Source organism: Equus quagga, chromosome 3 (assembly GCF_021613505.1).
Source record: "Equus quagga isolate Etosha38 chromosome 3, UCLA_HA_Equagga_1.0, whole genome shotgun sequence".
In the NCBI taxonomy this organism is placed as follows: Eukaryota; Metazoa; Chordata; class Mammalia; order Perissodactyla; family Equidae; genus Equus; species Equus quagga.
In genome coordinates this window covers 102,963,292-102,980,233 of record NC_060269.1, presented here as the reverse complement: position 1 = coordinate 102,980,233, position 16,942 = coordinate 102,963,292, and the positions used below count along the sequence as shown (strand labels likewise).

General features: G+C 34.1%; 1 protein-coding gene across 1 annotated transcript in view; it reads right to left on the bottom strand.

The window, feature by feature from the left end:
• Positions 1 to 16,942, bottom strand: part of LOC124237415 (transmembrane protease serine 11G-like) — a 39,713-nt gene that overhangs the window by 7,165 nt on the left and 15,606 nt on the right. The window contains exons 2-8 of the mRNA XM_046657020.1: positions 16,015 to 16,136; positions 15,266 to 15,384; positions 12,128 to 12,195; positions 11,323 to 11,483; positions 1,931 to 1,969; positions 1,242 to 1,413; positions 7 to 266 (exon numbers count right to left, since the gene is read on the bottom strand). Of these exons, the coding sequence (XP_046512976.1) occupies positions 7 to 266; positions 1,242 to 1,413; positions 1,931 to 1,969; positions 11,323 to 11,483; positions 12,128 to 12,195; positions 15,266 to 15,384; positions 16,015 to 16,136 (941 nt within the window). The remainder of the gene's footprint in view (positions 1 to 6; positions 267 to 1,241; positions 1,414 to 1,930; positions 1,970 to 11,322; positions 11,484 to 12,127; positions 12,196 to 15,265; positions 15,385 to 16,014; positions 16,137 to 16,942) is intronic.

Genomic DNA, 16,942 nt, shown 5'->3' with positions numbered 1-16,942 from the left:
ACTCACCATTTGCTTTTAATGCTCCCCATCCAGTGACAAACACTTTACTGTTAGGCAAGACTTCAAAAGTAGCATCCGGGAGACAGACTCTGTGCACATCTTCAGAAAACATTACCGGGGTGGAAAGCTTCACCACAGCGATGTCATCGTCATGCTTATGGGCAGCATAGTTTTCATGAACAATAATTGACTGCACATTTCTTCTCATCAGTGGAGGGTTCAGGGTTGTTCCAAAACTAGCCGTCCAGAGTTTGGGGTTTTTGTAACTGATTACAGATTAAAAGGATTATGGTTGGTTCATTTCTGATCTGATGTTGCCCAGGACTCTGGGTGAGCATGGGGCATAAGTGTGTGAGAAGGGCAAATTGTTTAAAGTGATCGTTGATTCTGATCCTCCCACTTTCTTATTGGAGGCTTCTCCCCTAGGACTGCTTGGCTTTCCTTTAGCTGACATCAAATACCCTGTTCTAAGGTACCTTAAATTACTCTCCTTGAGGGGGACTTTGTATTTTTTAAAGGAAACAATATATTATTGCTATTTTTGATTATGAAAGTAATACCGATTTGTTGAAGAAAATATAAATAAGTAAAAATTAGACATATATACCCACATATATGCACATACATGCACACATATATACTCATATCCATGCACGGTTATATAAATGTAGGTATAGCTATGGGGAGAGAAAGAGAGAGACGTGTAAAATTGGAGCCACATTTTATATATTGTTTTCTCATCCTTTCTCTTTAGTTAACATTTTATCCAGAATATTTTCCCATTTTATATGAATTTCACTAGAGTTACTATGTCTCTTTATCTCCAAGTGTCCCATATGTTAAATCTTCAAAAGGCATACAAAAAGCACAGCACCAGAGATATTCACGTGGGATAATCGGATGTAAGTTTCTGGGTTGGGATACTATTAGCAGGGTTTTAAAAAAATCCACAGTATAGCTCAGGAAAACTGAATGTGTTTAAGTTTTGGCAGTGTTGGCTTGATCTTAGTTAAAGTTGAGATTGCTGGAGAATATATATATTCAATTGGAGCTGAAGATACTGTCTCTAATTTTTTCTACTATTCTTCAGTAGTTGTTACTTCTTCTAAGCCTGATGGATAATCATGAGTACCATTGAGGGGCATAACATGATTAATGAAAAAGGGATAAGAGTTAGAGGAAGTGAACATGAGCAGAAGCGGTGAAATTGGTGATCCTGTTGGTACAGACTCAGGACTTACGTGTCAAAGCAGTGAGCGGCAGTCAGCAGCCACTCCTCACTGATCAAAGATGCTCCACAGAAATGTATGCCGTCCATCTGCAGGCTGGCTTGCCATGGCCAATCAGCTTTCTTTGCAGTATAACCATCAGCAATTCTTTCCATGGACGGGGGCTCCCTCCCTAAACCACAACCTGTCAAAAGGGAATAAGATGCTTATTTCCAGAGTTATAAATGTGTGCAGGTATATTTAGCACATAATTAAAGATAGAAACATTTATAAACTTGCCTTGCCTTAAAAATTTAATCAAAATTATATGACATAATAGTGATTATTTACATTGAAAAAATGATTAAATTAAAAAAAATATAATATATAACACCCTCTCTCATCTAAAGCAATTTCACCTAAAATTTTTTTTTCACATTTTTCTGGGTCATGTTCTTATGTACAGCAGTTTATCCCAGTGATATTTGACAATTCTGAGTGTGAAATGTATACTACTTATTGCAGAAAAATACCATTTGACTCCTTTTAAAATACTTGTCTAATAGCACAACCATCACACTACTATAGCATAAATGTCAAAGTTCACATATTAAAGAGATACATGCTTTTGGGAAATAATAGACATGGGAATAGAGAAATGCCAAGTGTTTCGAGTTTTATGATTTTGTTTATGAACATCTCAATGATGTTCTTGAACTTACAGCTATTCAGAATGTGCTCTGCTTGTGCTTCATTTATATCTGGAAAAAAACAAGATGATTACTCACCAATGGAACAATTATAATTTAAAATGCTATGCCTACATGACATGAATGTTTCTGGTTGGGAGGAACTGAATTAGTCAGGAAATTATTAATTTAAGGTAATATAATACAATCCTACATAAAGGGGAGGCCTAGATATAAGTTAAATTTTTCTTCTGACTATATGTGGACTCTGAGAAAATCCTGGTTCATGTTTATAAAATCATTGGCATAGAGAAGGATAGCATTTGCCATGAAGGAAGGCCGCATCTAATTACTTAACACTGTACCAATTTATTAAAATATAGATTGAAAAGAAGAGCTCTAGGGCCACCTTTACATTTGTACTGCCATATGTTTGGACACCTTTTCTTTCTGTCCTCATTTGCACAGTAGTGTTATGGTAAAGGCATTCAAAGCATCTTAGATGCCTGGCATCTCCACAGAGGTTTCCAGTGGAATCAAAATCCACCAATATACTAACAATTGCTCAAAACATGTTAGTCATTTTTTCATAAAGTGAAATAGAAGGAAGCATGATTAATGACTGTCCCTCAAAATTACATGAATTATTCTTTATGCCGGTCAGTATAATGAGAAATTCAGCCCCACATTTTGTTGAGATGAAAGCTAGAGTGGAGTTTTAGTGAGCCTGCAGATTAATGAGTCTTTAATTTAGGTCAGACTCTAAAGAGAAACTTTGAGTTCATCTGCAGGGAACTATGCTCAGAGAGTTTATTAGAGTAAATCCCTTAAAATTGGGTTTTACCAATAATAATCCTCTAATGGCTTCTGTGGCCTTTAGAATAAACACAGACTTCCTACCTGGATCTGCATGATATGGTCCCTATTTTTGTCTTTGGTGTCGTGTTGAATTGCTCTTGCTCTTAGCCACTACTCGATGGCCACCTTGGCCTTCCTGTTTCTTGATTGTGACAAGGTGTTTCTGCCTACCGTCCTTATTCTGGCTTCTTTCTGCCAGGATGGATTTTCCTTGGCATTTTTATGGTTGATTCCCCATTGTAATTCACATCTCAGTTTAAAATCCTCTCCTCAGAGAGGCCTTCCATAACAACCAAATCTGAAGTAGCCTCCCACTCTCTATTCTCTGCATGGAGCTTCATATTATTTGATATTACCTTGTTGATTTACTTGTTTCCTGGGTCATTATCTATCTTACTTCAATTAGAATGTTAGTTTTGAGGACAGAGAATTTAGTTCCTGGCACAAATAGGTTCTCAATAAATACTTGCTGAATAAAGGAATAGTAATGATAACTAATAATTTACTGAGTCCTATGTACCAGGGACTGTGACAAACATTACGTATTACTTACTTATAACCCCACAATAATATCATATATGAGGCAAATCTATTAAGGACATGATTTAAATAGTCCTTGAGGCAAAATGCTTCTCCTGCAACCATTTCACCATAAGGTCAGTTATAGTATATTGTCACCCTCTGTAGGTTATGGATCAGTCGGAGAGCAGTGGAATTATGGTTAGTTCACAGCTAATTTTAGCCTAGGTTTATATCTATCTAAGCAGAAATCATTGAAGAGTTTCTATGATGGTGCTATATCTGATATGTGAACATTATCCAATAGATGTGTTCCTTCTGCAGGATTAAAGATGTTGAGTAGCTCTAATTCTAGAACACAATTGTATAAACTCACTTTTCTCTGCTCGTCTCCTATAAATGCAACTAAATACTCTGAAAATTATCCATTGCATAACAATAAAAGATCTCTGAAAGCTGGAACGAAGAAGACAGAATAGCTTTAGACTTCAGGATTTGAGGAAGGACAATATGGTGAGTTTCCTGGGGTTTTTTTTCATCTCAAATATTCCCTAAACTGGGGACCAAGAAATGCCTGCAGTCTGCAACACTAATAAGTGTTCAACACTAATAGGGGTAGACAAAAAATCCCAAGAAAAGTCTGTTTTCTCCATCCAAATACTGGAAAAGGGAAGCACAACACAGACCTGATGATGAGCCCAAACCTTCTGCTTAACAACTAGGGCTGGCAATCCATTCTGCCAGCAACAGTGACAGCAGGAAGCCCTTGACAATCCCAACCACTTTCCACCCAGGGCACCAGCTGGCAAACTGATACACCCATAGGGACAATATCAACCTGTATTCACTCAGTGACATAAGTGGACCCAGGCCCACTGCTTCCCTTCACAGAGGGTGGCCTATGGTTACAAGGTAGCCCAGAGAAGCATGTTCTACTCCCACAGATGGTGCTGGCAGCAGGAATTGAGAAAAGCCCCAGAAGACTAAAATAGTACTGCAAGGACTCTGAAAACTAAATTTTTATTGAAATGACAAAAGTAGGTGAGAATCTACACTCCAAACCTGAACAGGTTAACTACCTGCTAACATAGAAGAATGAAACAAGATCGAGAGTCTCCTAGCATAATAATTAAAATGTTCATAAAATAAAAATTACTCATCATACCAAAACCCGGGAAAACAATAACCTGAATGAGAAAAGACAATCAACTGACGCCAATACTGAGATGAATAAAATCTTGAGAGTATATGTTGTAGATTTTAAAGCAGTTGACTGAAAAATAATTCAGCAATTACAAATTCTCTTTAAACAAGTGAAAGAATAGAAAATCTAAGAAAAGAAATAGAAGTTATAAAAAAGAATCAAGTGGAACATTTTAGGACTGAAAAATGCAACAATAATTTTTTTAAAAACTGCTGGATGGTCTTAATAGTAGAGTGGAGATGATGGAGGATAGAATCGGTGAACTTCAAGACACGTCGATAGAATTTACTCAGTTTGAAGAACAGAGAGAAAATAGAGTGAAAAAAATGAACAAAGCCTCTGAGATCTATGGGGTAATAGGAAAAGATCTAACATTTATGTGATCAGAATCTCAGAAGGAGAAGGAACTCTTTTGAGTGTGGAACTGAAAAAGTATTCAAAGAATTAATGGTTGGGACCTCCTCAAATTTGGCTAACCACAGAGACCTACAGACTCAAGAAGCTGAGCAAATCTCAAATAGGATTAAACTCAAAAAGTCCACACCAAGACCCATCACAATTAAACTACTAAAAGCTAACGACAAAGAAAAAATATTAAAAATAGAGACAAATGATACATTGCCTATAAAGTAACACCAATTCAAATAACAGCAGTTTTCTCATCTGAAACCTCGGAGGCTAAGAGGAAATGGTATAGCATTTTTCAAGATCTGAAAGAAAAGACTATCAACCATGAAGCCTGTATCCAGTGAAACTAATGAAGAGGAAATAAAGATATTCTTAGCTGAATAGAAACTAAAAGAATTTGTTCCTAACAAACCTACTCTTAGATAATGGCTAAAGAAAGCTCTCAAAAAAAAAAGCAAATGATACCAGAAGAAGGCCAGAACCTTCAGAAAGGAAAGACAGACACAGGATGGGTAAAAATATGAATAAACATAGTAGACTGTCTTTCACTTCTTGAGTTTCCTTAAACATATTTTATGGTTGAAGCAAAAGATATAACACCATCTGATGTTGTGATGAATGTATACAGAGGAAATACTTAAGAAAAGTATATCTAAAAAGTAGGGAGGGTAAAGAGACCAAAATGGAAGTAAAGTTTCCACGCTTCATTTGAAGTGATAAAATGTTGACATCTATAGGCTGTGATTAGTTACATAAGCATATGATAATACCTAGAGCAGCTACTAAGACAGCTATACTTAGTAATAACCTCAAAAACATTATGAATAAATCAAAATGGAACTCTGACAAACATTCAAGTTACCCATAGGACAGTGGGAAAAAAGAACAGAAGAATAAGACACAGGACAAATGAAAAGAAATAAAAGAATGAATGACTTAAGCTCTAACATATCAAGAATTAACTTTAATATGTGAATGGTCTAAATACACCAATTAAAATACAGAATGGCAGAGTGGATTGAAAAAACTTGACAACTATATGCTTTCTACATAGGTAAATTGAAAGTAAACGAATGGAAAAAGATATCATACAAATATTAGTCCAAAAAAAGTCAGGAGTGGCTCTATTAATAGCAGATAAAGTACACTTCAAAGCAAAAATACAACATAGCAAATACTGTGGAATGCAGATAAAGCATTGTGGAGAGGGCAATTTATAGCACTAAATGCTTATATTAGAAAAGAGAAATAATTTCGAATAAATACTCTAAGTTCCCAACTCAAAAATCTAGAAAAAGAAGAGCAGGATAAGCCTAAAGTAAGGAGGAGGTAGAAATAATAAAGAGAAATCAAGATCAAAATTTCAATCAATGAAATCGAAAACAGAAATATTAATGAAACCAAAAAACACTAGTTGTAAGAAAAAATAAAATTAATAAACTTCTGGAAAGGATGACAAAGATAAACGTAGAGAAGAAATAAATCATCACTATCAGGAATGAAGTGACAGGATATCACAAAAGAGCCTGTAGCCCTTAAAGGTTAACCAAAGGAAATTATGAACTTTACTTTCACCTGCTTGGCAACTTAGAAGAAATGGACAAATTCCTTGAAAACCGCAAACTACTAAAACTCAGCAAAGATGATATAGATAATCTGAATAGTGCTACTACTAAGGCAATTAAATTGTAACAAAAATTTATCAAAAAAGAAATCCTCAGGCCCAGATGGCTTGACTGGAGAATTTTACAAAACATTAAAAGAATTAACGTCAATTTTACACAATTCCTTTAAAAAATTAGAAGAAAAGGGAACATTTTCTAATTCATTTGATGAAGCTAGTATTACCCTGATACTAAAACTAGATCAACAAGAAAAGAAAACAGCAGACTAATATCTGTCATGAATTTATGTGTAAAATCCTCAGCAAAATTTTAGACAATTGAATCCAACTGTGTATAAAAAGAATAATAAGCAATGACAAAGTGGGCTTTATTCTATGTATGATGGTTCAATATTTGAAAATAAGTTAATGTAACCTACCATATCAACAAACCCAAGAAGAAAAATGTGACCATGCCAATTGACACAGAAAATGCATTCAACAAAATTTGACACCTGTCACAACCAGTAGGTTACCCATAATCAAAAAAATCAGTAAATAACAAGTGTTGGTGAGGACTGGGAGAAATTTGTACCCTCATATGTTGCTAGTGGGAATGCAAAATGGTGCATACAGTGTGGAAAACAATTTTGCGGTTCCTTAACAAGTTAAACATAGAATTACCATATTTCCCAGCAATTCCACTCCTAGCTATATATCCAACAGTATTGAAAACAGGTATTCAAACAAATACTTTTACATCAATATTTACAGCAGTACTATTCACAACAGCCAAAAGGTAAACACAGCCCAAATGTCCATCAACTGATGAATAGATAACAAAATGTAGTATATGCATACAGTGAAATATTATTCAGCCATAAAAAAGGAATGAGGTACTGATACATCCTACAGCATGGTTGAAAATATTATGGTAAGTGAAAGGAACCAGACACAAAATGTCACATATTATATGATCCCGTTTATATGAAACATCCAGAATAGATAAATCCATAGAGACAGAAAGTTAATTAGTGGTTGTGAAGAGCTGGGGGAAGAGGGAATGAGAAGTGACTGCTTAATGGGTACAGGATTTTCTTTTGAGGTGATGAAAATGTCTTGAAACTAGGTAGAGATGATGGTGGCACAACACTGGATAATAAATTCCACTAACCTGTGCACTTTAAAATGGTTAATGGTTAATTTTATGTTCTGTGAATTTTACTTCAATTAAAAAATCCAACACCCATTCATGAAAAAACTCTTAGTCCATTAGAAATAAAAGGGAACTCTTCTGAGTGTGGGACTGAAAAAGTATTCAAAGAAATAAGGGTTGAGAACTCTTTTTTATGTGTTTGTCATCTGTACATCCTCTTTGATGAAATGTCTGTGCAAGTTTTTTCTAATTGAACTATTGTTTATTTTAAAAATGTTGAATTTGGGGAATTCTTTGTATATTCTAGATATGAGACCTGTGTTGGATATGTAATTTGCAAATACTTCCAACTAGTATGTAATTTACCTTGTACTCCTTGTAAACAGTCTTTCACAGAGGGAAAGTTTTTAATTTTGATGAGATCAAATTAATCAAACTTTCCTCTTATGGATTATGCTCTTGGTAACAAGTCTAACTCTTGCCCTGGTCTAGGGTCCCCGACAATTTTCTCCTGTGTTCTTTTCCATAAGTCTTATAATTTTACATATTTTACTTATACTTTTTATACAATTTATACCTATTTCCATATATTTTATAGTTTCACATTACATTATGTTTTACATTTATATCTATGATCCATTTTGAGTTAATTTTTGTATCAGCTGTGAGGTTTAAGTAGAGGCTCATTTTTTTTGGCTAAAGGATGCCCGTTGCCCTACCACTGGTTTAATGAAAAGGCTATCCATCCTCCAGTGAATTACTTTTGTTCCTTTGTCAAAAATTAATTGGGCATTTTTTTTGTGGAACTATTTTAGATTCTTCATTCTGTTCCTTTGATTTATATATCTGTCTTTTCACCAGAAGCACACTTTCTTGATTACTACAGCTATACAGCAAGCCTTAAGATGGGGAAAAATGATTTTTCCCACTGTATTCTTCTTTATCAAAATAATAATAATAATAATAATTATTATTATTATTTTTGAGGAAGATTAGCCCTGAGCTAACTACTGCCAATCTTCCTCTTTTTGCTGAGGAAGACTGGCCCTGAGCTAACATCTGTGCCCATCTTCCTCTACTTTATATGTGGGATGTCTACCACAGCACGGCTTTTGCCAAGCGGTGCCATGTCTGCACCCGGGATCCAAACCAGTGAACCCTGGGCCGTTGAGAAGTGGAACGTGCAAACTTAACTGCTACACCACCTGGCTGGCCCTCAAAATTATTTTTAATATTCTCATTCCTTTCTATATAAATTTTAGAATAATCTTGTCTATGTCTACAAAGAAACTAGCTGAGATTTTTTTTTTTTTGGCTGGGAAAGATTTTGCACTGAGTTAACATCTGTGGCCAATCTTCCTCTTTTTTTTTTCCCTCTCCAATGTTCCAATACATAGTTGTATATTCCAGTTGTAAGTCCTTCCAGTTCTTCTTTGTGAACCACTGCCACAGTATGGCTACTGACGGATGAGTGGTGTGGTTCTGTGCCTGGCAAGCAAACCCAGGCTGTGCAAGTGGAGTGTGATGAACTTTAACCACTAATCCATCAGGGCTGGCTTGAAACTAGCTGAGATTTTGATAGAAATTTTGCTAAACCTCTATATCAATTAGGGGAGAATTGACATCTTTATTATGTTGAGTATCGGCATTTTCTAACTTTCAACAAATAAGTCCTGTACTTTTTTGTTATATTTATGACTGAATATTTCATTTTCTTTGGAGAAATTGTAAATGTTGTGGGTTTTTAACTTCAATTTCCACTCATTTGTCATCAGTATATAGAAATGCAATTGATTTTTGTCTATCGATCTTGTGTCCTGAAACATTACTAAACTCACTTATTGGTTCTAGGAGTTTTTTGTAGGTTCCTTGGAGTATTCTATGCAATCGTCTTGTCTACAAATAGAGACAATTTTATTTCTTTCTCTCTGATATGAATGCCTTTTACGTATTTTTTAAGTGCAGTTCTAAAACGCTATGCGGAAAAAGGAATGATTCCAGGTTCCTCAATGTTCTGTGGTATTTATTCATTTTAAAAGACTGCTTTTGTTTCCTGCACACTTTCAAGAGATTGAGTTAGTTTATGGAGTTAAAGATAAAATATTTTGCAAATACTAAGTTCCTGCTCTGTGCTGAGTTCTATGCTAATCTTGGGAATGTGTTTGTAACTACAGAAAACACATTTTGTGTATTCAAGGAATTATCAGTCTTTTGCAGAGACAGATGAAATAAAACAAAACAAAGTAACTGCCAAGCACCCTTGGAAAGCACAGAAGTATTAGGATGAATTACTAATTTGAAGAGATCTTTCCACGGGAATGAGGAATGTCTCACCGGTAACTTGCTTAGACAGGCAACTGAAGATCTGGTAATATATATGGGGCACCAGGAGATGCCTGCATGGCCCAGTAATGACTGAGACCCAAATACCCGACTCTAATCCAGCAACACTATGAATGACCTAAGTCCCCTAACACCACAGAGTGTGGGGGTGGAGTAGGGGACAGATCCAGAAATGATGGAGTTTAAGTTTCTAACATTTGGCTTAATGGGAGCTAAAAATCAAAATTAATTTTTAAAAAAATAAAGTTACCTTTCATACACACCTTTTTACATCTCTTCAACAAAGCATTTCCTTCAGGAGGTCTTGTCTCTGCTATCTAAAGTCCAGTGGACTGGATTCAGAGTCTGCTCTGTTCTACCTGCATGATTAATAGAACTGAATGTTGGGCATTACTCACAGAGACTTCAAGTTCTTGTCTTCAAGCTATTTTCTCTTCATTCTGAATTTCGCCAAACGTATAATGCAATTATTTCCTCTATTAATATATTATAATATACCTTCTCTAGCCCTCTGGAACAGTTTGGGGGAAAAAGTGCCGAGGGAAGACTCATTGGTAACTCGTAATTTTCTGTCAGCTTTATAATCTCATTTCACAATTTACACAAGCTCTGCTAAAATATGACAACTTCAAAGTTAATTTATAGAAGCCTAGCAATGGTCTTGGAATTATAATGAGCTTTGTTTTATCTTATACGCCAAACATTTATCATTCAGCTCTTTAGGTCTGTGTTGCAAATGAGATGATGTCCTTATGCCTGAGACAGGTACTATCAGGGTCCGGCATCTTTCTTCTCCTCCATCCCCTCCACGCCCTGGGCCAGTCCTATCCTGTATATTGTAGAAAGAGTTTTGATAGTGCAATCTAAAATGCCAGACCTCCTTCCACTGCAGCCGAAATTATGTTTATGCCCCACATATTGTGCTTTCTGTGTCCACACCACTCTTACATTCTGGATTCAGATTGGAGAGATAAGAGAGCACTGCAATAGAAAGACCCAGGCATTGTAGATTACTATATCAGTTACAGAGAGTAGGTTTTATCACATGCGTGCTTCATTAATTCAAACAATTCCACTAGGATCTCTTTTAAAAAAGGAAGATATACTATTATATTTGAGTTATCATATAATTTTTGTTTCATGATTATTTCCATAGTAACCAAAGGAAGATAATCTTTGGAGTTGATCGTGTAGGGATTTATTATCACGTAAATGAGAGACTTAAAAATGAAAAGTGGTTTCACTTTATGGTGGAATAAAGAAGATTTTTCTGTAGATAAGAAGATTGTTAAAATGATAAACTATAACAAGGGAAGAAAAATGGTATTTCTTGCCTCTAAGATAAGGTAATGAAGTGTCTATCTTCAAGAAGCTTTCATTTAATTTCAACTTCTGCCACAAAATGTTATCAGCTTGCCTTTTTATTGTGTCTGCATTGCTAGACACAAACTGAAATTTAAGCAATACATCTGTTTTCAGACCATCATTACTTGACCTGGAAAACAAAAACACCAGAATAAATGAATGAGGTCATAGCATATTGATTATTATTTTATACCTTATTATTTAAAAATTAGTTGTGTCTTCAAGAAAATACAACATAAATATTTTATACATTTTGTTGCCACGGTTTTTTTTCCCTTCCTGTATAATGTAGTTTTTAATGTCTGAATTATTCCCTGCTTGTAAAACTTGATCATATTCAGGAGTATCTGAGAGTTCTAGAATTTTTTTTCTGGGAAAATAAAACAAAAGTACTTGTTAAATCCATCAATTTGATTTATTATAAATATATGTATATTTTTGCTTGATTTTTTATAACATAATATCTCTTTATTCTTAAAAGAAAGTAAGTAAAATTGAGAGGAGTAGTTAATGATTGTAAGAATCTTTAACTGGAATGCAAGTCTTTAAAAGGACAGCCAGTAGAAAATATTTCATCACTATCCAAGTTAAGAAACTCCCCCCCTACAGGTACTCTGTACAGGAGAAATGACAATTAAATGTAATAATATTAGATTACTTTTGCTCTTGATATACATAAGATTTTTAGATGCTGTCCACAAAGCAAATAATTGAAGGATAACTAAATAATGCAAAGCTGCCTTTTGATCATACAAATTAATTTGTTGTGATTACCTAAGGTTGACAACATGAGTCTTGATGTAATGACGATTTAAACTGGATCTTTGAAATGTCTTATCTATCTGAGAAAAGAAAAAACCAATAGTAAAGAGTTTTGTTAAATATGAATTTCACACATTTCAATATATCACAAAAATGCTTAGATAAAACCTACAGTGATTCAAATAGCCGTTAGTTCTAAGTTTGTTTTCAGCTATGCCCAGAAAGCTCATTTGGGCATTATCCTATTGTCATAAAATCATCTCTGTAATAGCATGTTGATATTTGAACAACTTGTCTCATGGCCAAAGATGGCTGATATATAAAGAGTTGAATTAAGTTAGTTATTTCAATACCCAGTTAAAAATATACAGAGCGGAGGTGTAGAGACTGAGTTTCTTTGAAAGCTTGATATATATGGACTTATCACCCAGTATCATTCATGCTCAGTTATCATTCTCATGGATGTAACTAAAGGATTAGTTTTTTAGGCTTTAGTGAAACTTTTTAGACCTCATTTTGATCCTGTAGTAAATGCAGGAGAGGAGAATGTATGCTAATTGGGAACTTCTTTAAAGTGAATATACCCATCAAGAAAAATGCATGAAATAATTATTTACAATAAGGTAAGACTATATATGTCATTTGTGTGTCATTTTAGACTTCTTATATGGGATAATTTGTCTGTGTTATAAATTACTAGAAGAAATTATTTCATACCAAAACCACAGCTTGTTATAGAATCTGTGGTTTCACAAACCTGATAATTAACATTGAGTCATCAAGCTGGCTTCTCAGAAAGAAAGACTGATCATATGCCAAAGCTTAAGTGAACCTGAGTCTTGATAATTAGTTCCACAAATCAGAAGAGAAGAGCTGCCAAGTTGTGAAACTAGGTGTATGTTGAACAAGTGCTTTTCACTCATCAGATTTAATTTATAAAATTTTCTCTGCTGAAGTGGTGTGTAATATCATATTGGATAGGTTGGTGAGCATAAGTTTATTTAGAAATCAATAGTTATTCAAAAATGAATGACCATGTGTTTTCCTACTAACTGATGGGAATGTAAGTTTTTTCTCAAGGAAATAGTTTTATATGCACATGCACATTTAAATGACAAAACTAATACATATTCATTATAAAAAGTTATAAAAAGCAAGCAATACAGCAAAGTATAATGAAATTAAAATCATTTCTAAATCACTTTATAGAGAATGTGCTATTTATGATTTTGGTATGTACTTCCAGATTTTCTACATACATTTATATATATTTTATATAATATTTATAATTTATATATATTATAATTTTTCTGCCTGCCTCTTTCCGTTCTGTTTCCACTTTCGTGATTTTTTGTTGTTTTCCTTTAAATCACAGCTTTGTGAACCATGTATCATTCAAGGCAACTGAGTATATAAGCAGTCGAGATTATTAAACTCCACAAGAAGTCTCTAAAACTCATCTTAGGTACTAGTTTTAATCATTTCTTCTATGAAAATGTTTGCTGGAACTGTAGCTCGTAGTCTAAATCAGGAGTCTGCAAATTATAGCCTGTAGGCAAATCTAGCCAGCTGCTTGTTTTTGTATGGTCGATCATCTAAGAATGGTATTCACATTATTTTAATAGTTGAACAAAAATCAAAAGATGGATAATGTTTAGTGACTTCTAAATAGTTTACAAAGTTCAACTTTCAGCATTCATAATAAAGTTTTATTGGACCATAACTACACTCCTTTGTTGACCTATTATCTATGGCTGCTTTTGCACTACAATTGCAGAGAGACTGAATGGCCTGAAAAGTCAAAAATATTTACCATCTGTCTTTTCACAGAAAAAGTTTGCCATCTCCTGGGCAAAATGACTGTACTTTCCTTCTTTATGTTATCTCTGCTTATGCTCCAGGGGACAGGGCCAGTACTAGTGAACTGGCTGTATTTACTAGTTACCTGCTTGATGAGTATTTTTATGGTTCTACCATGTGGCAGACACCATGAGAGGTACCGGGAATATAAGAATAGGTAGATATAGCTCCTCACAAATCCAGAGGGGCATAGACTTACAAAACAAAAATAATGTAACAAGACAGTAAGCGCTCTAGCAGAGGTGTATGAAAACTTCTGTGAGAGTGGAGGAAACATGCTAACATTTATTCAGACATTACTTTTCATACTTTGTTTCACAACGTAAACTAATCCTCAGAATAACTAAGGGAGTTGGGTGAAATTGTCTCTATTTTGTAGCTTTTCCAAAGTTGTTAAGCTCACAGTAGGTAAAATTAGAATATGAATCTAGATGTTCTGACTTCAAAGCCAGACTTGTTTCTAATTTGATGTATTGTTTCCTGTAACAAAACATTCTATACCCTACCCTGATTTTTCTTTTCCCCTAATCAAAATTTCCTTAGGATGTTTTTTTGAAAAGACATGCCAACTGCACTTAGTTGCATCCTTCAACTGATTTCATCAGCTTTGCTTTTGGCTGGGAAATGGCTAAAGAAATATTTCTGAACCTGGCAAGAATGATCTGTCAGCTTGGTCAAGGCTAGGCTGAGTGGAAGCTCTGTATTTAACTGAAGTCTTCAGCAGAAGAATTAGTCTGTGTGTTTCTATGGTTTATGTTCAGGAATAAGTGTTTGGTATAAGTTGCCTAATGGAAGATGTATCAGGGTCATACACATACTAGGTGCTTAATAAATGGTGTGTGGTAATGTTGTTTTTGCCTAAATTATTATGTTTCCAGATAACTCTAATAATTTTTTTGTGTGTTTGAGCTATTTATTTTTCTGTTGCACTTATATTGTTCAGTCTCTAATGCAATTATCCTTCATCCAATATATTTTGCCAACTTTCCTGAGATAATGTTGGCTAGAATTGCCAGATGTAGCAAATAAAAATAATAAAAATAGTTAAGTTTTAATGTTAGATAAACAGTGAATGATTTTTTAGTATAAACATGTTTAAAATATTGCATAAAGTGTATTTTCAGGAGGATCTGAACTTAAAATTTAACTGAGCATTCTGTATTTTATCTGGCAACCCCAAAAATATGTGCAATTTGGTGTGTTCTCAACTCACCTCTTAGTTTTTTTTAACCTCCTTCGTTATAATTGTATTGTCGGGGTAGGAATAATGCCAGCAAAACTCATTCTTACCTCATCACTGATTTTTTGTTTCAGGTCAGTCCTAATTTTTGAGTGTTCTACTGAAAAAGCAGGATTATATTCAATACTAGGGATCTGGAAGGAGATTTGGTAATAGTGAGACTTCTGATCTGGAAGGGAGAACAAAAATGGATGGTTTCTCTTTAATTCATTTGCATTGTATAAATATCAGAAATAGAGAGGATGACAAGCAAAAAAGTCCTATAAATAATAAACTCCTGGGAATTAAACATTCGATAGCTGTGACCAATATCTCCCTCTAACCCTTTTTTAAGATATACATTCTCATAGTCATGTGGTTGTCAGTTGTGTCCTGACACAATTTTCATCTGTTAGTGATAATTCATAAATTTAAGCTGTTAATTAGATAATATTAGAATGTAATATATTGTCATAAGTTGACCTCAAAGTTAGAATTGCTACTAAAATAATTTTTACTCAGTACATTAACTATTATTAAACCATACAATAACATAGGATGTGAATTTATTGCATTGTTCAAGAGACAACTTAATTTGAACCAAGTCAAATTTTAAATGCTAGAGGTAATGTTTTTACATGAAGGATTATCATTTCCCAAATGTAGACAAAATTATGCAAATTAACATTGTATTATGCAAATTATGCTTACATTTATGCAAATATCATTGCACTGAAATTGAATTCTAAAATATTAACGTTTTAAAATAATTGAGTGGATCTTTAAATTTTCAAAATAATACAGTAAGATAGATTCTTACCAAATTCCAAAAAATAAACAAGGAGACCGATGATTATTGCTAGAACCAACACAGCAGCTGTGATAATAAGGGCAATCATCCATGGTTTCAGTGAACTTGTTCTTCTACCCAGTATTGGTGGCCTTTAGAGAGAGAGTTGTATATTAAACATAAACAGGAATTAAACACTAGAGTCTCAGTTTCACATAGTTTTAGTATACAATGCTTTTTTTCTGAAATTCATGGTTAGCTCGTGTTGCATTTAGTAACATTTGAATATATTTTACTATAAAACATTAGAAAAAACACGGTCAATAAAAAAATGTCTCATTGACATTTAACTTTATATTTTGATTTTAAAAATCAGCATTATACTACAGTTGACTACTGTTTCATATACTTCCTGGTCCATTAAACTAGATATTCTGAATATTTTTTTCTTTGTAAATGAATTAATACCATATATTTGGCTCATGTGCTTCAAATCACAAGAAGCCTCAAAGAGTGAGCGAATCTGGGTCACTCCTCTCATTCCAGCATGAACAGACAGAGGCTCAGAGGGATTACTAAGACCTCAAAGTTAATATTGGGAGCTAGAACTAGAACTTGGGCTGTCAGGACTCTTTTCACACTTCTATTCTTAAACATATAATCCCCATTTATAAGACAAGTAATCTGAAATGCGTATGAAGAACTTCTAAAATAGGACAGGTAGAAGAAAAGAGAATAGAAGAAAACAATAAGGAAGAAATAATTAGCAATCCAAGAAGAGATCATTCATATAGTAATGAACGAACAAATAAAAAGGAATAGCTCAAGACTTTGGACCCAGGAACTCTGTGGCGTGAGAACCACTGGTGGTATATGATGAATATCTATTTCATAGCATTATAAGATTTCAAACCTGTGATTTTTATAGATGATATTGCATAGGATAAAGCCATATTTA